This window comes from Daphnia pulicaria, chromosome 6 (assembly GCF_021234035.1).
Source record: "Daphnia pulicaria isolate SC F1-1A chromosome 6, SC_F0-13Bv2, whole genome shotgun sequence".
In the NCBI taxonomy this organism is placed as follows: domain Eukaryota; kingdom Metazoa; phylum Arthropoda; class Branchiopoda; order Diplostraca; family Daphniidae; genus Daphnia; species Daphnia pulicaria.
The window spans coordinates 8,040,877-8,065,458 of NC_060918.1; the positions used below are offsets into that span (position 1 = coordinate 8,040,877).

The 24,582-nt window shown below is 40.3% G+C and overlaps 5 protein-coding genes across 6 annotated transcripts in view; 1 reads left to right on the top strand and 4 right to left on the bottom strand.

The window, feature by feature from the left end:
* Positions 1–24,582, bottom strand: part of LOC124342055 (THO complex subunit 2-like) — a 366,722-nt gene that overhangs the window by 229,669 nt on the left and 112,471 nt on the right. The gene's annotated exons all lie outside the window — the stretch shown is intronic.
* Positions 7–2,362, bottom strand: LOC124343046 (leucine-rich repeat-containing G-protein coupled receptor 5-like). Its single transcript, XM_046796159.1, has 3 exons — positions 2,135–2,362; positions 1,505–2,042; positions 7–1,178 (listed from the first exon to the last, which is right to left on the bottom strand). Exons 1-3 carry the CDS (start codon positions 2,312–2,314, stop codon positions 235–237), a joined length of 1,662 nt encoding a protein of 553 aa, XP_046652115.1. The 5' UTR covers positions 2,315–2,362; the 3' UTR covers positions 7–234.
* Positions 3,739–7,374, top strand: LOC124343039 (kinesin-like protein KIF2A). 2 transcript variants are annotated; one of them, XM_046796149.1, is made up of 15 exons: positions 3,739–3,876; positions 3,951–4,045; positions 4,136–4,237; positions 4,424–4,493; positions 4,557–4,679; positions 4,740–4,893; positions 4,951–5,143; positions 5,212–5,409; positions 5,478–5,612; positions 5,667–5,843; positions 5,908–6,040; positions 6,100–6,254; positions 6,318–6,488; positions 6,556–6,736; positions 6,803–7,374. In XM_046796149.1, the coding sequence occupies exons 1-15, from the start codon at positions 3,828–3,830 to the stop codon at positions 6,994–6,996; spliced, it is 2,130 nt and encodes a 709-aa protein (XP_046652105.1). In that variant the 5' UTR covers positions 3,739–3,827; the 3' UTR covers positions 6,997–7,374. The 2 variants fall into 2 exon arrangements, with proteins under 2 accessions (XP_046652105.1, XP_046652106.1); XM_046796150.1 differs by having other exon boundaries at positions 4,557–4,670.
* Positions 7,189–9,882, bottom strand: LOC124343045 (GATOR complex protein NPRL3-like). The gene is made up of 7 exons (XM_046796158.1): positions 9,744–9,882; positions 9,584–9,673; positions 9,407–9,513; positions 9,154–9,330; positions 8,189–9,094; positions 7,851–8,116; positions 7,189–7,789 (listed from the first exon to the last, which is right to left on the bottom strand). Exons 1-7 carry the CDS (start codon positions 9,772–9,774, stop codon positions 7,621–7,623), a joined length of 1,746 nt encoding a protein of 581 aa, XP_046652114.1. The 5' UTR covers positions 9,775–9,882; the 3' UTR covers positions 7,189–7,620.
* Positions 10,007–10,689, bottom strand: LOC124343074. Its single transcript, XM_046796196.1, has 2 exons — positions 10,532–10,689; positions 10,007–10,429 (listed from the first exon to the last, which is right to left on the bottom strand). The coding sequence occupies exons 1-2, from the start codon at positions 10,606–10,608 to the stop codon at positions 10,063–10,065; spliced, it is 444 nt and encodes a 147-aa protein (XP_046652152.1). The 5' UTR covers positions 10,609–10,689; the 3' UTR covers positions 10,007–10,062.

A 24,582-nucleotide genomic window follows, 5' to 3' on the forward strand; every position in this document is an offset into this window, starting at 1 on the left:
AATTTCTCGTACTCGTACTCGTTTATTAGATAATATAGCGTGTTACAATCAATAGTTCATTACATTTCACATCGGGTAATACAAACTGCGATTACAATACAAAGAAGTTAAACTTTTACGTAAACAGCAAATAATCATGACAAAATATTGCTGTCCGATAGTATACTAATTATTTCTCGAAATGGAAATTTACGAGACAGGCAATTTCGACGGTTTAGTTCACGGTCGTGCCCCCTACACTTCACTTTGAATGGATTGTGGGTTGTCAAAACTTTGTTTAGTCGTGGTACTACAGTCAGGAACTTTAACAGTTTGACTTCGACGCTTTTTAAAAAAATAAAAAGCCAAAACAACCAGCACAATAAAAAGGATTAATAGGACACCCAAAACTATATATATGGTGTAGGAATGCGCCTCTTCATCATCAGTTCTAGGTTTGAAAATTTCCTCCGTCACTGATTCGCCATCAGTTTTACTGCTTGGCGTCGCAATATCTGGTTGTCCAGAATACGGAAAACCAGTTTCTTCCTCACAGTCATTGAAATTCATTTGGAGAATGGATTGTGCTGCCATTTGTTGGCGACAGTTTGTGTTATTTGCGTTTTCAAGTATAAATTTCCTGTTAACGATCTTCCCTTGTGGATTTTCAGTCCGCTTTAAGTTATCAAAGCGGCAAAGTGCTTGCTTTACATGCTGGTCATTGCAATTGAAATTGTTATCGCCAGAAATGTCCACATTCAAGAGCGACGGAAAGGGTAAGGGACCAGACGGAGAAGTTATGTCGATTCTTTCGGGTATCCAATTCAAATTGTCAATGTTGCAATCTCTTGCCGTCAGCGTGCGTAATTTTTGCAACTTGATTCTGATGTCTTGATTTCCTAGAATCGACTGAGCGAGTAAGGCACTGCCTGTCAAATCAAGTGTCCTCAAATTTGAGCAGCCATTAAAAAAGTAAGGGGAGAGAGTAGTCTCCACATAAACCTCCTTCAACCCAAGTGTTTCAAGTTCACTGAATTGAGCCAAAACTTCTAAGGAAACCAGGTCGCATCTTTCAATTCTCAGCTTTTGGAGTTTTGTACAACCGCCGATGCTTCTCAGGTGTTCGACAGCCAATTTTTCATTCCTAGATTTTTGTCCTTTTATTGTAAATTCCTGTAGGCTGACCAATTGATGAAATCCTAAAAATACCGTAAATAAATATATAGTAAAAAATTTAAATTTTCAAACGAACACAATATACATAAGGAAAAACCGAAAAACAGTATGAAGTCAAAAACGCATAAACTATACTACTGCACTCGCCATACAATAATATTTTTTTTTTTAATTTGCAATTCTAATTGGTATTCTGATAAATCTGTCGCGTATAGTTTAATTTATAAATTTTTTTTCAATTTTTTACAAAAAACTATTTTCTCAATCTTTCTCTTTCCGTTTTTCCTCCCCAATTACCGGACATTCCAGCATGCACATATTTAAATCAATAGAGGTCAAAATTATTTACCTGCATCTGCATGTATCAGGCGAACTACTCCATCGTCCAAGCACAAAGAGTGAAGCTTGGAACAGCCCATTTCGGTAAATTTTAAACGGTTGATTCTGTTTTGGCAAAGGTTTAAATGCTGTAAGTTAGACAGCCTTACGCCGCTTTGAACTTCAGTTATCAAGTTGCTTTCCAAGTAAAGGTGAGTGAGAACCCTGGGAAGATTTGTTGGAAAGCTTGAAAGGCGGTTACCGCTTAGATCAAGAACATTAAGATGTTGAAGTTCTTGAAATAGGCCGCCGTCAAGATTCTCTAGATTGTTGTTGCTCAAATCTATTTTCACAATAGTATTGGCAAAAAGCCCAGAGGGAATGTACGCCAGGCGGTTTCCACTCAAGTTTATCTCCTTTAGACTAACAAGAGTACTGAAAGCGTCAGGTTCAATGTAAGATATATTACATTTAGCCATTTGCAGTCCAATGAGATTTAAATCAAGGTTAATAATCATTGATGAAGAAACCCGTCCTATGTTTGCCATGGTAATCGTTAAAGAGACAACCTGTAAAGGATAAAGGCGGTCAAATTTAGCACATTCAATATCTTTATGTTTTCTTCTCTATTCTAAAAGCGCATGCAAAAAAGATGACTTACCTCTTTGTTCAAAGATTTTGCATTCGGCCAGTGGGTACAAAGGGCTGACGTGGACGTTGGGAATGCACAGTTCGTCTGGAACTTCGATGAACCTTTTGAACTCCCGTTGTCTTTAATATTTTGCGATATTCCTACAGCGAATAAAGAGAATAGCAGATAGTACACGGCGAAAGCTTTCATTTTCGATTTCACGCAACACAAACACGAACTGAGAGTGTCGAAAATAGTGTTTTTCTTTTATAGACGATTTTGGTGCGCAATAACTAGTTAATAAGATATGTTTTAGTTGCATCCGGACTCCGGAAGGACGCAACCACACCATTTCCGTTTGTTCCACCGTTTGTCTGACACTCTAGTTTCATCAGAATAACATGTCAAAGCAATTTCATGTGGTCTCTTACTAATTAGGTCGACTGATGTCACTTTGGTTACAAAGGTTCCGGTGAAGTAATATCTTAGAAACGAGATTATTTTATTGACTAAATAAGGCAGGCGGGTTGGATATTACTCGTACGATTATTAACAAATAAAGTAAAGGCGTAATTGTAACGAGTATGTCTTTTTATATTTCAGCACGCCAGGATTCACAATAGGATGACTTAAGTCTACATAACTAAACGGGCATTTTACTGAACTGATTTAAACACGAAGCAACTTGATATCGCAAACTATGAAATTGAGCTACGGGAATATGTACAGTTTTTTGATCCCCTGATTCTAAGTTGATTTCCATCAAAATCCAAGGCTCTAATATCCGGCTTACATCACTGATTTAAATAAGATCTGTTAATTTTTAGGTAATTATGCACTTAGAAAATTCTTAGTTACCTAGTAGATATAGTGACATCAATTCTCCACTTGACATTATTAAGCTTAGGAAGTTTGGGTATGTTAGGAGCTGAAGTGGTTTTTAACTTAGTAATCTGTTCTGCTTGTTCAACTGCCAATCTAATTAATAAACATATTTAACAATTTTTAAATTATGCTGCACATATGAAAATATTATACCCAAACTGAATTAGTTCAGCAAGAACCAATTCTGGTGTAAATAATTTTTCAGGAATTTGAAAAACTGCCAGAGTTAGATTAAGAACTCCAGAGAATAGATTTTCAATCATAGTGAGTGGGAGGTATGAGTTTTTTAATAGAGCCTCCCATTCTTTGTGGCATATTTCTTCTCCTTTCCAGTATCGTACGGAAACTGTTATAAAATGTGTTTAATTAGTCTACTAAGGTTGCATTACAAGGAACAAAATTACAATCAATCAGTGTCTGAAGAATGAGTGGGTCAACAATCTTCGATTGCAGTTGTTTTGACAGCTGCTCGACGGATTTGGGAACTGTCACGAACAATAAGTTTGATGTAGAGTTCATTATTAGCGGAAAATGGTAGGAATACAAAATCGGGATTTTTTTTTATTAACGTGCTGCTTTCTAAGAAGACTCGATTGTTTGAATACATATGACACGGTAATAACAACAAGCAGACAACTAAAGGAAACTTCAAAATTATTTTGACTTCATTAAACGTTGTCAAATTTTCTAAGTTGATGGAAGCCGAAGGGCATAATAATCCTAGTCGTCATTTTGCCGCTTTTTGCAATGGAAATAGCAGCAGTTGAACTCAGGGATTGTTGAGAGATAGTCCAATAGTTGGTTGTTGAGAGTGACTTTGAGCGCACGTTTCATTAAAATGGATCGAGTTTTTGTAGGCTTAAATGTTGATATAAAAAGGACTGATCGTAAGTGAAGTTATTTTTCGAGATGAACGCGTTCGCAAGCAACTGAAACAATATGTTGATTTCTTACTTCTCAGGTCGAATTCATCCCGCCAAAATAAGTTGCTTAAACACTTTGAATCGTACCGTAACAGTAGAGTGGCTTGAGAATGGAGAAACTAAAGCTAAAGAGGTAAATGGAGCAATAAAAAATAAGTATTTAAAGCGTGCGGTATGAGTGATGAATCAGACTAAAATAATATGTTCTCTTTACGATATGTAGATTGAAATCGAAATAATACTTGCGCTTAATCCTCATCTGATTACGGGATCTTCAGATGGCACACCAAATCACCCGACTACCAAATCCACACCAAAAAACGTGGTTCGTAAAAATTTCATTTGTTTTAGACATATTTTCTGGCAATGTTGATTTCTTTTGACACATGGTATTTTAAAACTGAGAAATTTTAGAACTATTTCTATTACTCTTATACTATTATGAGAAAGTCTATCTTGTTATTTTTCTTCGACGTGAAAAACTTTTCCTTCTTCAATTCCAATACTAAAGTCTCGAAGGGCGACAACAGGCTCGAAGAATGCAGCTGTTTCTAATTTACGAGAGAGTCACACTCCTCAAGGTAATGTAGAAAAATATTCAAATGAAATTATCCAAATCATATAGCGTGTATGCATTGTAATAGGTGGTATTAAATCAAATAGTACTCCGAAATTAGCAGTTGCCCCATCATCTGGAGAAAACTTGTCACCTGGATTACCAAATTTTCATACAAGAGCACAACCAACAGTGACAAACAGTATGACAAGTATGTTGTTTTAGTAATAGTTCATAGTTAACAATCATTTCTTTAAATTTTTCTTTTTAGCAAGACGGCGTACTAATCCCATTAAAGAAGTGGAAAGGTTAGAGAAGAATCGTGAAGAAAGAAAAATCCGTAATGCAGAGTCAAGAGAAGAGAAAAAGACAATGATGAAGAAAGATCCAGGAAATGTTAACTGGGAATTTTCTGCCATGATTAAGTACAATTTTTGTCTTAGTTTACAATTATTAAATCTTAATCATTTACATTTTTTTAGGGAATTTTGTGCTTCATTGGATTACCATCCTATTCGTGATACTGATTTTCTTGATATAGGAAACTCTGATCCACAGATCACTGTTTGTGTTCGAAAACGACCAATGAACAAAAAAGAAACAGATCTAAAGGAAGTTGACATAGTATCTATACCTGACAAACAGAGAATTATAGTACATGAGCCAAAATTGAAGGTACATTGTTAACAAGCCCATATCTTTTTTCTAATCTTGACATAACAACTTGCTATTAACTTTTAAAGGTTGATTTGACCAAGTTTTTGGAAAACCAGCTATTTCGATATGATTATGCCTTTGACGAAAATTGCAACAACGAAATAGTCTACCGATGTACTGCGCGCCCGTTGGTACGCACACTTTTCGAAGGAGGCATGGCCACTTGTTTTGCTTATGGTCAAACTGGGAGTGGTAAGACGCACACTATGGGCGGAGAGTTTCTGGTATTTTATAATAGAAAATTGTTTTGCCACGTTAACTGTAGTACATAACCTAATGTGCTTTCATTCAGGGAAAGAATCAGAATTGTGGTAACGGAATTTATGTTTTAACGGCAACTGATGTTTTTAAAAATGTTCAACAGCCTAAATACCGCGACCTTAATCTTAAAGTATCGGCATCGTTTTTCGAAATTTATTCAGGAAAAGTAAGTTTATTTACACGCTTATTCTATTTCACCGTTATTCAAGATTTTTCTTAGGTTTTTGACTTACTGAATGGTAAAGCAAAGCTACGCGTATTGGAAGATGGAAAACAACAAGTTCAAGTAGTGGGTTTAAGTGAAAGAACTGTTGAATCTGTTGATCAGGTTCTGGATCTTATACGTCATGGTAGTCGAATGAGGACTAGTGGTCAAACAGCAGCAAATGCAAATTCGGTAGTGGTTTAGTTTAGGATAGTGTAGGTTCCTCTTTTAATTGTCTTTCATTTGGTCATTGTAGTCACGTTCTCACGCTGTGTTTCAAATTATTCTGCGCACTGGAGCTGCTTCTCGGCTTTATGGCAAATTTTCCCTTGTTGATCTTGCTGGCAACGAACGTGGAGCGGATACTAACTCTTCGGATCGACAGACAAGTTAGCTCTCATTTTAATTCCTTGTGTTATTTTATTTCAAGTGATTTATGAGTTTTTAGGAATGGAGGGCTCAGAAATCAACAAGTCCCTATTAGCGTTGAAGGAATGTATCAGGGCTCTTGGGCGGCGAGGAGCGCATCTTCCCTTTCGTGCTTCGAAGTTAACCCAAGTGTTAAAAGATTCTTTTATAGGAGAAAAATCCAAAACTTGCATGGTAAATTTCAATACAGCGGTGATAAATGGATTAATATGCGTTTTAATTTATTTATTTTCTTAGATCGCAATGATAAGTCCTGGTATGTCCTCTTGTGAGAATTCACTGAATACACTCAGGTATGCTGATCGTGTGAAAGAGCTAGCAGTGGATGTGAGTGATCCCTCCGAAAATGAACCAAACCTGTTGAAATCGAGCCCATCATTCTCGGAGCCTAATCTACAATTGATCATGGTTCGGATGTTTATTTTTATTTTTATTTTTTTTGTGTTTCATTATTCCAGCTACAATGGTATTTTAGGAAGAAGAAGAAGAACTTTCGGCAGAATTGTATTCATTTCATGAAGCGGCATTCCGATTACAAGAGATGGAGGAAGATGTCGTTGAAAGTCATCGTAATTTACTTGAGAGTTTTCCGAAATGGCATCAAACGATTGCTAAGCTAATCGAACTTCCCGATCAACTTGATTTTGATCTTGAAGGTTTGTCAAGTAAAATTATTGTTTACTCTTATTTTCTAACACATGCAACTTCTTTATTGATTGCAGCCTATGTTTCGAAGATGTCTACTGTACTGACTGAGTTTGGCGATGATGTTATGTCTCTCAAAACCAAGTTTATCCAAGCCCGAAAAGAGTTGGAGGAAGATGATGTAGATAACCTTCGACCTAAGATGCTCCGCCATCCGAGATCAATGGCATACAAAGGAAATCAGCTCCGCGAAGCAGAACGTTGCGAATAATAGCAGTCGTTCAGCCGATCTCTTTATTTATCTTTCTACCTCTTTGAGCTTTTCCCGAAAAAGATTCTTTAAACAGGTTTTAGCTTGTAATATTTCACCACTGTACGTCATCATCACTTCATTCATTGCCATCTATTTTGCTTCCTCATAAAGGTGAATATTACCATGCACAATTGTAAAGTAGAGCTAACATATGTAAAAGTAGATATATTTATTCTTGCTTTACCAAACAATTAGCAATCTCACTTTCTGCCAAATTTGATTCTAAGGATTTTGTAAAATATTTAGGAAAATTCATATTTTAATAGCAAATAAAACATATACTGTCCTGAGATAAAATTTAAAGTTTACAAAGGTTGAACAGGAATGCGACATTGGCCTATCTGTCACTAGCCCCCAACCGACTTCCTGACGTAAGATTACCTCGGAAGCTGCGATGTAGACACAGGTATTGAGCTACGACGAGTACGGCAACAGTCGGCTTCGTAGGAGCCCAATAGGGAGGGTTTTTGATGCGAGCTAGTGTTAACGCCAATGTTCACATACCACTTTTAACTTAAATCAAGTGAAAACGACTTCCATATAACATTCACCAATTTTGATTTCCACTGAAAAATATGATATTTAAGTTGTAGAATTCTTGTAGAAAACGGAACAAGCTGAATCTTCATGTTCGAATGTAATGAGAATAGTTCGAAATTTGTCAATAAGGTGAAGTAGGTCCGATCTTCGAACATTTTCCAAGTACATGATTTCCTCTAGATGGTGTTTCCCGCGGAAATATTTGCAAAGCCTGTGTTTTCTTCTTTTAGATTATTCATGAAAAGATGTTTTTAAATAATAGTTTAGCTTACCGAGCAAAAAGTTCCAAGTCTTCTGAGTTGGCAGCGGCATCAACTTGAAGGACAGCCTCTCTTTCAGCATTACTCAGAGAGGCCGAAAGAATATTTTCGATTGACCACGGAGCTTTACTACTGATGCTCTTATGTGAAGGTGGACTGGACAAAGCCTCGTCACTAATAACAGAGGCCATGTCGCTATCGCTGGGCATTCGTGTAAGGCTGGATCCAGCATTCAATTCATCTGGAGTGGACTGGCGACTTGCAAACGTTACACGCGTCTAGGGGATAATTCAAACAATACTGTCTGATTTAACTACAGTAATCGTTATACTTTAAACACAAAAACTTACCGTTTTGGCACTACGAAATGAACCCTTGTTAAATGATCTCGGATGCATGTCATCAACGACAATATGTACATATGTGTGCAATTGTATGAGCAAATGATGTTGCAGCATCCAAATAATAATTTTAATTTCCTCTGATTCTTGCTCTGGAGTGGCGAGTGGATTCCTTCTCTGGCTCAATGATACAGGAACGGAAAATTCGGACATAATCTGAATTAAACAAGCACTATTGAACATTTCGGAGAAGACATCAGCAAGTTTGGATTGTGGGGAAGTGTTGGCACTGCCTGCAAGGACGTAAACATTGCTATCACAAAGAGGATATATAATGGTTGCGTGTCCAAAGTATAGCATGTGACCCACTAATTGAAAGACGTGTGATAGCGTCAAGTCAGCATCGGCTGCTAAAGTTTGTAAACTTTTTAGGGGATTCGCAAGATTTATCAGTCGTTTCAAAGCGGGGGACGAATCAAGAGGTAGATTATTGATGATTTTTTCTTTGTCCCCAAGCAGCAAAATGGCGTGGTATGGTCTCAATGCTTCCATGCAAGCATGAATGTCTGCTGGTTCAATAACAAGTCCAGGGTCAAGAAGGTGGTAGATTTTTTGAGGTAAACAGCAGCTGATCAGAATCCATCGATTGATGCGCAAATGTATCTTCCCAGAAATTTGTAAATCTTCGTAGACACGGCGCAAGTCGCGCGCAAGCTGACTTCGTTGTAAAATTAAATGGTACGGCACATCTAGTGGATCATCGGGCAATTCCGAAGAAATGTCATCTTGAGTGGATGTCATGACCTTGGCTTCTTCACTCAAATATGCCACTCTACGCTCTTCATGCCAAAGTGCAGCTGCTATTCTCTTGCTTACTTCATGATAACAGTCAACTACTGCATGACTTGCAGATGCCTTAGAAGTGTAAAAAATATTGATGAAAATCATGCAAATTTAAAATGGAATCTCTTTACCTTTAGGGCAAAAACTACATTGAAAGACAAAATTGATTCCTGGCTAGAGCCAGCAGATTTGCCTTCACCCTGGTGGTAAACAAGAAGTGGATGACCGACAAACCGAATGTCATTTATTTTTATTTCAAATTTTTTTCCACACAATTCTGATTTCACAGCAAACAAATTGGATAATACCTAAATAGTTGAAAAAATGTTTTAATAACCTTCAATGTTTCAAAACAGATTATATTAAGAGAGTATATTAACATACTTTGCTTGGAAAGCTGTGAACACTACCACTAATTGTACTGGAATATGCTGCGCTTGTTTTTTGCATATCTTCAGCACTGATCTGGGGGTATGGAGTTTGCAGTTGCTCTATACAATACAACAGAGAAAAAACTTGGAGACTTGCGCTGGAAGTTATGGAGTTTCGTAAGGAACTTACTTGTGCGTGTACGTTTTGCAAAGTTTGGTGTAGCTTGAGTATCATAAGGATAGCGAAACAACAAACGATCACCTTTGCTACCGTTTTCGACTAAAGCCACGTTTGTTCCCATTAAATATTTTCTTTTGAAATAAGCTTTATCTGTAAATAATATATTTACCCAAAATTACCGCCAACGGATTGACATCCATGCTTCTTTTTCTATGAATTTTCTCGCTAACTTCAGGCGTTTAGAGGCAGAAACACCACGCAAGACGCAAACTGTCAATTTTTGAGATTTGCTTCAATTTTCGTCTGCATTCTTAAAAATCGAAAACAAAACAGTGCCATCTACGGTTTCTTCACAGATTCAACGTAAAAAAAATAAATAGCAAACAAATGATTTGAAAAGGAGAATCGCAAAAAATTTACCAAACAATAAACTGGTTTTTACTTAATGTATTTCAACTTCAATTAAATTATGTTTACAGATAGGAAATTCAACTATTTGTTGACAATTCATCTAGTCTCTTCTTAATGGCTACTGTATCCACTCCTTGGATATTGTGCTTCAAAGCCAATTCCAATTGTTTCTTCTCCAAACCATCAACTCTGTCATATAAACTTTTTCCAAGTTTATCATCAACATCATTTTCTTCTCTCAGGACACAAAACCACACTAGTATGGCAGTAACACTAGCTGAAATCACAAATGGCTCATACCATGGAGATTCACCAGTATTTCCTCCACCACTAAATGATTGTTGTGCTGACCATTTGGCAGCGTTTGAGTTGGAAAATGACAAAGGCATATCAGGATTTTCTGGTTGCTTAGTGGATCTACTGCAACAAGATTGCATAACAGTCCTAGAAAAAAATATACCATCATTATTTATTTGTCACATACTCATTTTCCATAATAAGGTCACACTCACACAGATGCACAAGTTAATATTTCAAAATTCATACCTCAGTTGTTCATTTTGGATTCCAATTTGTGTCCTTTTGAAATAAATAAGTCTATTGAAAGATCTAACAGCCAACATTTTTATAGTAGTAGTAGCCTAGTTACCCCTTGGCCTACTCTATGGTTAAGGCCTGTAGACTTGTATCCACCATGGACTACTAAAGCTAGAGGACGGGACTCACGTCCTATCCCGCCGTGTTATAGCTTGTCTGGTGTATTTTTAATCATATTTTTTTAAGAAGGGTCAATCGATAGAGATTTAAAAAGCTATTCTAAGTCTCCAAAGCACCTTTCTTGTGAAGATATTAAATTAAAAGATATTTGCGGTTAAATTTTGAGGGGACGGGAGAGGTGTTCGTTGGTTGTCTCCACCTAGCGCTAAGAATTCTAAACTATGGTTTTTAGAAACAAACAGAATCCAGAGAATCACCAGAGAATCACAGATAGCAGACGCACCTAATCAAACCAAACCAAAACAAAACCAGAAAATCATAGAGTGGTAAACCAACAATCACCGCTAGGCGGCGACAACTAACGAACACCTACGTCAATTTCTAATTAAAATATCACCGAAATTAAATATTTACCGCATAGGGATAATTTAATAGACTGTAGCTCATTTTTGAAGCTCGATTCATTAAAGTAACAAACAAAAAATGGTAGCCGACATAGGATTTGACGAAGTGACCCGTCCTCTAGCTTTAGTAGTCCATGCCCTGTGAGAGCCAATCAGGCGAAAAATGGAGGGTACAACTTCGCCATCTGGCGTTCGAAAATGCAAACTCATAAGAAAATAAACAAAAACTGCTGGGGAATTTAAAAAATTTGCCAAAGACCCAATAACTCAATAAGTAATAAATTTTGAAAAATTAAAAACAATTATGTAGGGTTATGATCAAGACATGTTTCCATAATAGGAATTATCAAATAAAAGTAATGTTTTCTTTCATGTCTAACCTGCCTAATTTAAAGAAATCTTGCCGTGTTGTTCACGACTTAAACGGAAATACATAAGGCTGGGAACTGTAATTAGGGAGGTTTGGGAATGGAATAAAGGATCGTTACTTCACGTGTTTCTTTAGTCTTTATAGAATGGTCACACAAACTTGTGAAGTGCATGAGTGCGAAAATACTACAAAAAAAAAGGTGTTTCTTTTCACGAGTTCCCCTCCAATAACACTTTGCGTGCACGGTGGATTAATGAAATTAGGAAGAACGAAGGATTTAAAAAAGAGTTTGCAGATGGGGATGAATTATTGAAAAAAAATTGTGTTTGTAGTGAACATTTCACTGGGCAGAGCTATCGGATGCACGGTAGTACCTCATTGCGCCTCAAAGCTGATGCAGCACCCGACAATTGGAAAAAAAACCCCGTAAGTTTGTTGCTCTATTTCGTTTAGTGTTCAATCTATATTTACCCCAACGTTCTTTTCTCATAAATATGTTACTCAACAACAAGTGCAATGTAGAAAACTATGAAACACGAAACACAAAGTTAAGCCTCCTTTTGCTTTATGAATGACGTCCGTTAAGTTTGAATTCCAATTGAAGCCCACAGAGCTGGTATAGGCGACTCTCGATATCGCTGACGTCGGTTTCAACGGCGAAATTGCACCCGAAATCGTATGGTAATCGCGGAAGAAAATGATGCACGCAACCGAAGAATGGGCAATGTCTAACTGGAGTTGTGACCTTCCTCTTCACTGCCAGTGGCGCGGCTAAGTTGCTGGATCAACTCAGCGTCATCGTCGACCGCTTCCGGTTTTACTAGAAGGTGGCTGAATATTTCATTTCGGGCGATGGATGGATGATAACGCTATAGAAACAGTAGAATCAAATTAAGAATTTTGCTACAAAAATGTGAAATGCGAACACCAAATAAAGGATAACCGACCTCAAGGTGAAAGCTTCGCCTAGGACGTGATGGATTGGAAGTGGATGACGCTTCGGTCTGTAGGTCGATATTGGAAGCTTCACATCGACGATGGTAGTCGACCTATCACTCGCTTCGACGGTCGAGTCGAAGACACAGCTCACTTCCGTTTCCCAGGAACTGCTACCATAAATCCATAATGCTGATATTACGAATATCATTTGCTCCGGTACTCTTATTTTTAGTGCTTGCGTCGTAGGGCTTACGATGCACGGCCATTCAACCTGCAGATCCAGCACAACATTACGCGTTTTTCCCTTTTTAAGCAAACGGCTTTGTTACGCTCGTCCTGGGGCAGCGGAAAAACGGAATTCGAATCATTGCATTTCACACACAACGTTTTGACTTTAATACCTGACGAATTACGACTTGCTCGGGTATTTTCTTGACACCAACGTCGGGAATGTGTATTCATTAGACCAATAAAACTGCTCTTCCCGTTCCTGTTCCTACCATTCTTGCGTTTTCCTGTTCTGTATGAACTTCCACATTCATAATTTTTTTTTAAATTAATTAAAGTACTAACTATGAATAATAGTGTATGTAACGCATTCATTACCACGTCCTCTCTTCTGTTTTTGCAGTGGAAAATCCTGAGTTGATAAACTCATTCAAACGCCGGCTACTTCCAAATATTCAGCGGACTGCAACATCCACCCCACATTTGAATTCAGCCAACAATAGAGTTATTCTTTCCCCAATCCGCCGGCTTCTTCCCTCGCCAACGCACGGAGCAGCAGTTCCGCCAAGAGCAAATCCAGTACTGTGCCGAAGAATAAACTTTTCCGCAGACGAATTAGCGGATGGCGGCTGGTTAGATGACTCAGGCATTGACAATCATGATCACTCGATGGACGTTTCGTTGACGGTTGTTGCTCCAGCCCCCGTTCCGGAGATTGTGGCGAATGACCCGACCATATTTGCGGCGGATGCCCCGACCATAGCGGCGGATGCCTCGACCATAGCGGCGGATGCCTCGACCATAGTGGCGGATGCCTCGACCATTGCGGCGGATGCCTCGACCATTGCGGCGGATGCCCCGAACATTGCGACAACGGGTGTGCAGACCGTTCCGGAGATAGCAACGCGTGGATGTCAAAGTGCGAGGCTAGTTCGTCCCCGAATAACACGACGGCTTAACTCCTGTGATTACTGGGTGGATGTCTCCAGTTGGCAAACGAACGAGGCAGCTGGCCGTGCGGTTGAAAAAACTCTTTCCTATATGAATTTAGATAAACAAAAAAAATTAAGACATGCAAATTTACTGCAATTGCTAAGAAGAGAGAAGAAAAATTCCATTAAACTAAAACAGAAAATTACTGAACTTGAAAACGAGAGGGATTGCGTTCCCCTAAAAATAAGGAAACAGTTATCGCGAATGGTTGTAAGCGCGTACAACGGTGGGAAAGCTGAGATTTTCCTACTGGATCAAATTCAGAATTACGGAAAATTGCAAGGGGCACGCTGGACCGAAATAACTATTGCACATTGCATTATTTTCAATGCTCGTGCTCCCGGGGCTTACGAATTTCTGCGCTAGTCGCGAATCTTGCACCTACCATGCCGACAGACTCTTCAAGCCTACACTGGAAGATCTACTTTGGAAACCGGTGTGGGATCGCTAGTGAAAAAACATTTGAAGTCTGAGGGTGAAAATCTATCCGACATATAAAAAAATGGTTCCCTTGTTCTGGATGAAATGACGATTGGACCAGGTGAAGAGTATATCCCACAGTTGGACAAATTTGTCGGGAAAGTTGACATGGGGGATATAATACATCCTAAAGATCAATATAAGCTAGCAAACAAGATGCTAGGATATATTGTGATGGGACTCAACAGGTACTTTAAAATACCGGTGGCCTATTTCCTCGTGAGTCATCTTACCGCGAAAGAACAGGAGGCTCTTTTGCTACAAGTTTTCAAAGATGTTGAAGACTGTGGATTCAAAATAAACCGGTTGGTCACCGACAATTTAGCCGTCAATACCAACATGTTCAAGAGGATGAATGGAGGTGTTCTGCACCCAGTAATCCGCCACCCAATTCAAGAGTACCGAGGGGTTCGACACTCAAAAAAGACCCACACGCCTGTCCCTAAAAGTAATATAAAAACGCGCGAAACGGTTTTTTCCTCCCTCTTTTACCAGATTTTCTTATTGTTTTCTTGCCTCCAAAAATTTCCATAACCACTTTTTGTCTCCCAAACTCCCAGCTTCTTCCTCAAAAAGTGGAAAATAACTTTTTTTTCTCCATTTTTACTTTTTTTCGCTTTTTCCCCTATTTTTCACTTTTCTAATTTTTTTGTTTTAAAATAACAGACCATCTGAAGTGTAGTGAGTTGGGCTAGTTTATTTTGTCCCTTGATTATGCCGGATTATGCCATGTCCTTGAGAGAATTTGACAGTTGGTTAACTGTTGAATTGGTAAAAAAAATTGTTTTGAACCTTGGGCATCACACCTAAATGTTTGAGAAGGACAACTACAAATATGCGAAATTCGAGGGTTAAAACCCTGATGGACATGTACTTCAATTAATTTTCCCAAAAATATCGATTGATTTATATCTAATTTATACCATACGCAGAGTACCCCAACCTCATGGTCTTTTTGATCAACTACCCATTCAAACATGGAAATAGATTTTTTTAGTGTTGTTAAAGTATGTAAAAGAGAGAACTCGCCCCAAAAGAAAACCATTCCCTTCCAAATTCTGAAAAAGACACCAGTTCCCAATTTGTAAAACTTTTCGAGTTGAACTTTTCGGAAAAATTTGCCGACTGCATGACTCGTAAAGTGTGATCATTGCTCAATCGCCGAACTTAATTTTTGCAAAACCACATGACCGCGCTTTTTTAACGACAATTTGCGATCCATTATAAATGATACTAGCAAAAGCGCTAGACTCAAGCTGCCGAGAAACCAAATACTCCTTCAAAATTGGAAATAAACACTTCATAAAATTTACGACCACCCTGAATATAACTTTACATGGCAAAATGTAATAGTCCAATATCCTTGTCGTAGCGATATCCACCGTTTTTTTTTTTTTAATTTGAACGCTAGCTTGAATGTTCAAGCGTTGAAGAAAATGTTCTTCTTGAGCTTGAGTCTTTTGATTGTGTTGTCTGGACAGAGTACGTACGACTCACTACTGCTGTGCGTTACTAAAAACCTGGCTCTCATTAGAAAGCAAGCTTTAGAAGGTTCCGACCCGACAGTTTCTGCTGGCGATGCTCCGGAGCAAAGTTAAGTTGCATATCACTTTGGCCTTCTGAAATATTCGCACGACTTACGAATCGCATCACAGAGTCTATGGGAAGAACATTATAGTAGGGCTAACTTCTTGCAATCCTCCGTTCATAGGGATATCAGCCAAGCAATCAGCACTGTTATTTTTTTTTCTCTCTGACACTGATGAACTGAAGGTAGACGCTCTCTTTCTTTTGCATCCTGATGAGTGATAACGGAAAAATGTCACAGGAAAAAATTTCTTGACTTCGCGCTGTTATTTTTTAAGCAGTGTCAACAACATCAGCAATTAAAGCTTTTTCTCCTGGTACCATAAAACTAAACTTCAAAGGAATTTTGCAAACATCTCGAAAAATGCTGATTCTCTCAGCTTCGGATAAGTCAGCAACGTAATCTATATCAGCAGATCTTACAAAATGTTCTAATTCAGCACAATCGGGATTTTTTCAAGGCAAAGTACGAAAAGAACTGTAACCGAGCTTTAATAATATGCACTTAATTTTACGGATAACATCTATGTCACATTTTGTATGCAGAATAGAAAAAACACAGTTTTCCCCCATTTTCGTCACTCTTGGCACCAGATCGAGGATGCAGGTATTCAGAACCGCACGAGGCACGACAAAGTAGTCTACCTTCAACTGAAACAAACCAAATAAGCGAAAATTCTACTTTTTTTCCGTAAAGATTCACTTTTTTCACTTTTTTTCACTTTTTTTCACTTTTTTACCTCTTAATTCCCAAAGTGACGAAAAATAAATTTTTAGTCGCCACTTCCCCTTTTTTTTTCATTTGGACTATATCATATTGGGGCGTTTCAGGCATCTTTTTCTTCCCTTTTTTTTGTAGAACTGATTCCCGCGCATCAAATTTTCCCATTTTCTAGTCCTTTTTTGAGTGTCGAACCCCTCGAAGAGTACAGTGCGGCAGATCTACTACTAAAACCCTGGGTCTATCGGCCTCTTTTCTGTAGCTTTGATTATTGCCACGTTACAAAAAACGTACGCAACCAGCTTCTCGAGCGGAATTTACATATACAGGGGAAGCGGGTGACGGGCGATTTTGCAGTTAGATTATTCGAGGTACAAACGGGAGAACTACTAACTGCTGTAAGGAGCTGGACACCGAAACATGTAATGCCTAATAACATTGAAAAACAGAAAGTAAAACCAGCAATGGACATGTTTCGTCCTGAAGTGACATCAGCCATCGAAATGCACGCCGCACTTAAAACAGAAGGATTCGTCGACGTCGAAAGCACGGTGAAATTTATGAAACGACAGCACCGATGGATTAGCTTACATGACGTAAGCAGCGTAAAAGAGCATCAACGGTACCGATTACCGGACAAAATGCCATACTACTCTTCGACGACGGACGAGCGACTACATTTTTTGGAATTCGACTTCAATCCCCAGTTACACGCATGGCACAAGGAAATTCAAAATCTAATCAAAACTATGCCTAACAATAGCAAAGCGGACAAAGAAACTATAAAGAAAACGAAAACGAAGTTTCTAACGCAAGAAACATACGAGGCCCTAACTTATACTACTATGTCAACGGTAGCATGCATACGATATTTGCTAGAAGTATTAGGCTTCAAATTTGTACTTACAAGAAGATTCTCGAGTGACCCCATTGAACAGTTGTTTGGGGCTATTCGTCAGTTGATCGGCGGCAACTTTAAGGGCGACGCTACAGCTGTTTCGCAGGCTTTCGAAAAGATACTGCGGACGGGCATCGCCTAAAATTCAATATACGGCAATACCACCTTGTCTCGCGAACCTGAAAAAGAGTACAAATTAATAAGACATTCAGAAAAATCGAAAACGTCAATGGTACAAACACTCCGTTTGTTACCATCATCGAGTTTCCTAATGACCTAACCAAACCTCCAGGTACAGTTTTCGAATGAGAATACGTGTATTACATATTGTAACTTACCAGTTTTAAATTTTTCTTGAATTTTCAGTGACGCCGAAGCCAACATCACAAGCTTGCACTGTATCACTACTTTCTGGATACCTAGTACGGGTCCTATTGGAGCAAGAGTTTTGTGGGGATTGTGTAGCCCGATGCCAGGGGATAAGAACCACAGACCCACTCATGCAGCTCATCTATCGACTAGGTTTTAACCTTTTGAAAGAATGAAAATTTTAATGTTATGAATAACAATGCTTAAATTTCTTTCTACAGACCGGGGTGCCCTTCTGTATCCCACAGTCGAATTTGTGTCCAGGCTCTGGACGCCCAAGTAGAACAAGATATCTTGCGGATATCTTCTAGATATATTTACATCTACTGTAAAGATAACTAATGTTATCTTTGTACAAGCTATACAGTAGCCAAATGTCATCTCTCCAAGATATCTTGCCCAAGACATCTCAATTTAATGAATTAATAAAGTATTTTCGCTTCTTACACCTTCCTAATACTCTAAATTTACTTTTTTACTTCATTTTTCTTCCGTAGTAACCGATATTGCTCACATTTGAAATGATTTACCATATATAGAAGCTTTTCATTTCTCGGGAATTGAACCCGGATCGTCTGAGTGGCAATCAAGTGTGATACCAGCACGCCACTACAGTTATAGCGGTACTCTCCATGGGCTTTCCGACACGCAGCTTGACAACCACACGGTCATCATCGACCACCTCCGTACTCGTTGCAATGCCGGCCGCAACCGCCACGTGTGGCGCCAACAGTTCGCGGCAAAGACACAAGGCGTGCAACAATCTGCAGACGACTGGTTGTGTGAGTTGCGGGACTTAGCCCGGAAATGTGAATTCGCTACGGATTGTTGTGCTAATTGTGAAAAAACTCGCATTTTAGGCCAGCTTATATTTGGCGTTGAGAGTGATGAAGTGCGCGTAAAACTCCTCGAACAAGGTGCGACTTTATCGCTGGATCAGGCGCTAACATTCATTCGAACTGCAGAGGCATCCAACAAGCAGTCGAAGAACTTAAAGACAGGTGACGCTGCGGCAATTCAAGGCGCAACCTCTACTTACAAGCGTTTCAAAGAAAAGTCCGGCAAGCCGCCAGCAGGTGGCAGCAGTTCAGCAGGCGCGAAGTTCATGGGCTGCTGGAATTACGGATCGAAGACACGCTGTAAGCCTTTGACGGCCTGTCCGGCCCAAGGGAAGGAGTGTAAAAAGTGCGGCCTACTGAACCATTACTTCAAATTTTGCCGGAACAAAGCAGCAGCCAAGAAACAACAGGGCATTTACATTGACCCCTCCCCTCCGACAGTGGGGGCTTTAAACGCGAGTTATTTAGTGAAACTGGCCGTCAATCCGGAAAAATGGACATCATCTGTTGTGATCGATTTTCTCCCAGATACAGGCGCTGACCTCGACGCCATCCCAGAAGCACTCTACAAGCGGAAGTTCAGCAAGGTGGCGCTGCAGAAAGGTGTACAACCAGTTACAGCAGTGGGGAGCCCGATCATCAGCATTGGTGTTTTCAGCGCGGTTATCGTGTGGACGACACGTGACAAAGTGTCCCGATCAGTGAACACCGCCATTCACGTGTTACGTGAACTAAAGCAGCCAGTGTTGTCCAAAAGGAGCCAGCAGATGATGGGAATGCTTCCAGCCGCCTACCCGCATACGTAAGTTGGAATGGTGGCGAGCACGCCACCTACCGACTCTCAACGACAGGCCGATCTCAAAACTCTCATGAACGAATGCCCGCGGATTTTTGACGGAACATGCCACCAGATGTCGGGACCACCATGTCATTTCGAATTGGTGGAGAACGCGCGGCCAGTGGCAATGCGAGGCTCACGCCCAGTGTCCGTCCCTTTGTTACCAAAAGTGAAACAGAGTTGGACAATCTTGAATCCGCTAACATTATCCGAAAAGTGATAAAGCCGACGGCTTGGGTGCATCCTTTCTTAGTTCCGCTGAAGAAAAATGGCGACATCCGTCTGGTGATCGACTTTCGTGAGTTGAACAAGTGCATAATCAGGCCAAATTTTGAGACGGCGACACCGTTTCAAGCAGTGCGCACCATTCCGCCCGGAATGAAATTCTTCACCATCATTGACGCGCTAAAAGGTTATCATCAGGTACCGCTAGATGACGAGTCGATCGACCTGACAACCTTTTCTATCTCCTTTCGGGCGATACCAGTACCTTCGTCTTCCCTTCGGCGTCGCACATGCAGGTGACGACTACTGCCGCCGTGTATCAGAAGTGTTTGATGATCTCCCGAATTGCCGACGCATCGTTGAAGATGTACTCGTCTTCTCCGCAACTTACGATGAGCACATCGTAGCGGTACGAAGATTATTCCATCGAGCAGCAGCTCACAACGTTGCCATCAACACCGCCAAAATAGTGTTCGCTCAGCCCGCCGTTACTTTCGGTGGTTACGTCGTCGATGCTGACGGTTTTCGACCGGACCCAGAGCTCACCCGAGCAATCCGCGATTTCCCAACACCCAGCTCGATTACAGACGTCCTTTCATTCTTTGGACTCTGTCAGCAAGTCGGCAACTTCTCCGACCAACTGGCCGCTGTATTAGATCCATTATCCCCACTGCTCAAGACTGGCTACACGTGGGAATGGACCACTCAACATGAAGAAGCTTTCACGGCAGCAAGGACACTTTTGTCTACCGTGCGTGATCTAGCGTTTTACGACCCAAAGCGCCAAACAAGCCTTCCCGTTGATGCATCGCGGCTTAACGGACTCGGTTTTCTCTTAAAACAGCTCGACGATTCAAAAGTGCGGCGTTTGGTGCAAGCAGGATCTCGTTTTCTCTCCAGTGCCGAGACACGTTATGCCATGATCGAACTCGAGTGTTTAAGTGCCGCTTGGGCCATGAATAAGTGTCGTCAGTTTCTTGAAGGTCTTCCTTCGTTCGAATTAGTGACGGACCACAAACCATTAGTGCCCATACTGAACAGTTACTCTCTAGACAAATTAGACAACCCCCGCTTGCTTCGCTTACGCCTAAAGATGCAGCGCTATGCATTTGTTGCTCGTTGGGTCCCAGGAAAACAAAATTCCGACGCGGACGCCCTCTCTCGAGCCCCGGTCGACAAAGCAACCATTAGTGACGAACTGGGTGAAGGACTACCATCATATCAGGAAAAAATCGCTCTGATGAGCCTCTCCGGAAATCAGCTTTCACAAGCTGATCCGAACCTTGGCTCAGTGTTAGAAAAAATCAAGTGTGCTGCAGCCAACGATCCGGTTATAGTTAAACTGAGAAATCAAATCATCTCGGGTTTTCCTAACGACAAGTGTAACTTAGATAGTGATTTGCGTCCCTTTTGGAGTGTAAAAGAGCGGTTAGCAATAGATGACTCTGATGACATGATCGTAATGGGACCTCGCATCGTTATTCCGCATTCCATTCGTGCTGACATTCTGCGTGATTTAGTGCAGATGCACCAAGGTGCGACAAAAACATGCCAACGAGCCCGTTTATCGGTATACTGGCCGAACATTGACAACGATATAGTGAACGCCACCAAACATTGTGAAACGTGTACCAAACATCTACCTTCACAACAACCAGAGCCATTTCGAGTGCGCCCACCAGCGACTCGCCCATTTGAACAGATCCATGCGGATCTCTGTGAATTAAATGGCCGCCATTTTCTAGTGATGGTTGACAAATTCAGTGGTTGGCCACATGTTGTTGCGTTTCGTGACAAAAAAACAACGGCACGCAATGTTATCGGCCATTGCCGTAGTTTTTTCTCTAACGTAGGAGCCCCAGTCACATTCTGGTCCGACAACGGGCCACAGTTTGGTGCAGCGGAGTTCCAGCGTTTTTTAACGGATTGGGGGATTACTTCTCTCACGTCTTCACCGTATTACGCTCAGTCCAATGGCCGGGCTGAAGCAGAAATCGACTCGATGAAGGCGCTCATCCATGGATCATGGACAGCTGGCGCATTCAACGAAGAAAAATTCGCCAAAAGTATCCTGCTTTTTCGAAACGCGCCGCGATCTGGTGGTGCAAGCCCAGCACAGTTGATTTTCAACCGCCCGATGCGTGACTGTCTGCCAGCACATCGCCGCTCATTCGCGCCAGAATGGCAAAAAGCAGCCGACGTACTCGAGAAACGTGCGAGACGGTCCAAGGAGCTACAAATAGCTCACTACAACAAACACACGCGACCGCTTGCTCCGTTTGTCATCGGGAACCACGTCTTGATCCAACATCCCACCAGCAAGCTGTGGTGTACCCCCGGAGTAATCGTAGAAGTCGGCCATCATCGAGACTACCTCATCAAGACTCCGGCCGGACGGATTTTTCGGCGCAACCGGCGTTTTCTTCGCCCCCGCGTACCCGTATTTCCGACCACTACACCGGCTACTACACCAGCTACTACACCAATCCAGCCGGAAGTCGTTCACCCGCCTCAACCAGAACAGATCGAGCCACCGGTACAAGAGAATCCTGTTCCACCGGTGCAAGAAAATCCTGTTCCACCTGTTTTACACCGTTCAACAAGAACAAAACAGCCGCGGCGTCACTTCTTACCAGCCGAGTTGACGCAATAACACCCATCCCATTATCATGCTCACCCATTCATGGTTATGTGTGTATTGTGTATTGCGTGTTACCAGTTGTGTTTCTTTAAAATCTTAAAGAGCAAAGTTAACTATGTTGTGTTAGCTTTGCTCGTTGAAAGGGGCGTGTAATGATACCATCTGGCAACACGGCACCCGTCGGCTCCATATATAGGAGAGGACTCCCTCCCTGTCCTCTCAGTCTCTGTCTGCTCTTCACAGAGCATTGGTCGTTCCAATATACTGATCCGAGCCGCAATCTCTCTCTCTCTCTATTCGACTTCATCACACTGATATTTTTGTTTTATTTAATTACAGTATCGTGTGAAATGAAAATGAATGAAAAAGGGGCGCTTTTTTTTACGGAAAGAGTCTTCCCTAGTAGAAAAAGATATCTCTAAAAAGATGTAAATCCAAGTTATCTACAAAATATCTCTAAGATAGAATCGCATGTATCTCTTAGATATATAATTTGATTTATCTTAATGGTATCTTGTAGATATCTTAGAAATGTAAAACAGCAGATAGACATGTTGATATCTTTAAGATATCTACAAGATAACTGGTTCTACTTGGGCGGTGTATCTTTTGTGAAGGAAACCCTTCCGAAGATTTCCAGCTCGACATCCATGTTACAGGGCCTTGTAGAATTCCTGCTGACCCATATGGAGAAATGCAGCACATTCGTTTGTGAAATTTCTCGCCCTGGGGAAAATAACAAAGAATTAATTGAAGCAACAGTTTCGATCCCGCCAACAAAGAACGCAGGGCCAGAACTTTGCGACAATAAATTAAAAATAAACTATGAACACTCTATGCCATTTTATTTCATAACTTCTAAGTGAAAATATGCTTACCGTTATCTGTTGCAACCTTAGCAAGCTTGCATTAAGAATTTCCTAGACAACTACTGGAACGAGAATTTGTTCATTATCTACAGAAAATGTCATAAAGGTTTTTACTAGTTGTTCACATTTTGAATTTTACGGGTCTGACCTGTCGGTTTCGGCAATTGAAGACCATATAATTCGGTTAATTGATCCGATTCCATTGTGTAATCAAACTAGTGCGATCTCGCCATGATTAGGCCAACTTCGTTAACGTTTTTCACATCCGAGAAGAAGGCAAACTTTTGACGCATGCATGAAGCCAAATTTCAAAAAGACACTTAAAGCAGGGTCACAAAGTTTATCCCCAATATCATCTACAGATAGAATTTGAATAAAAAAATTAGACTGTAAATTAGGAAGGAAAATAATATGTTACTTAGCACAGTAGCAGGCCTAGATATCATCGTTGCTGGTCATGGGAAACCTCTTGACAATTTGCGAGTTAACAAACGAAGGGGAACAGCAGATTTGGCTGAGGAAGCAATGCTGAGAGCAACTCACAATAACCATGAACACAATCTCGTATTGGGTCATGCTCTGTTGGCTTCACTGTAGACGGAAACGGAAACATAATCCATAACCAATAACCTGTTAGCCGAAAGGAAAGAATGAATAGCAAAAATTAATTTCAAAAGTTACTTTAATTATATTATCAATAATGAGTCAGAACGGCAGAACCACTTACTTCCATACACCAAACAACATCTCTGTCAGTGTTCAACTGTATCGAGAGAGGTGATGGATAAGTTATGCCTATGTTGGTTACAATTGGGTGTCCAACAAGGGTAACTATTTGTTCGACTGAAAGAAAATATAACATTTCATTACCATGATTGTAAAGAATTTACATCTAAAATTTAAATTAAAACATACATGCTTCACGTGAGAGTGGTAATCAATGTAGATCTATTTTCTATGTTGCCTTCGTTGAAGAATGAGAAGGAGGACCAATTGAGATACTTCTGATCTTGTTACATCCTCCTGTTACGGAAAGTTGGTTTATAACTAGAAAAAAGAACAATTAGTTAATTGCACATACAAATGCAAGGAAAACATTTTTAACAAACTTAAAAACTTTGAGCACTAGTTATAGTTAACAACACAACAAGTAGACTATGGTTCCATACTAACTTTTTGATTAGAATTCATGCGGTTTAGAACTCCAGGATTCACTTACAGACACAAATCTAACTTCAAATACACAAAAATTATGGAGCAACTGCCCTGAAGTCGCATAAATTCACGAACTTCATTAATCCTCAAAAGTCAACATCACTGTCGGTTGACACTTCTTACTTCACTACACCATTAGCCTTCCCCTTTCCCATCTAACGAGTTGGGAAAACCGAACGCCAGATGGCGAAGTTGTACCCTCCATTTTTCGTCTGATTGGCTCTTGCCCGGGGAAAGGATAGGGAATTGTGCAGATCCTCTCGC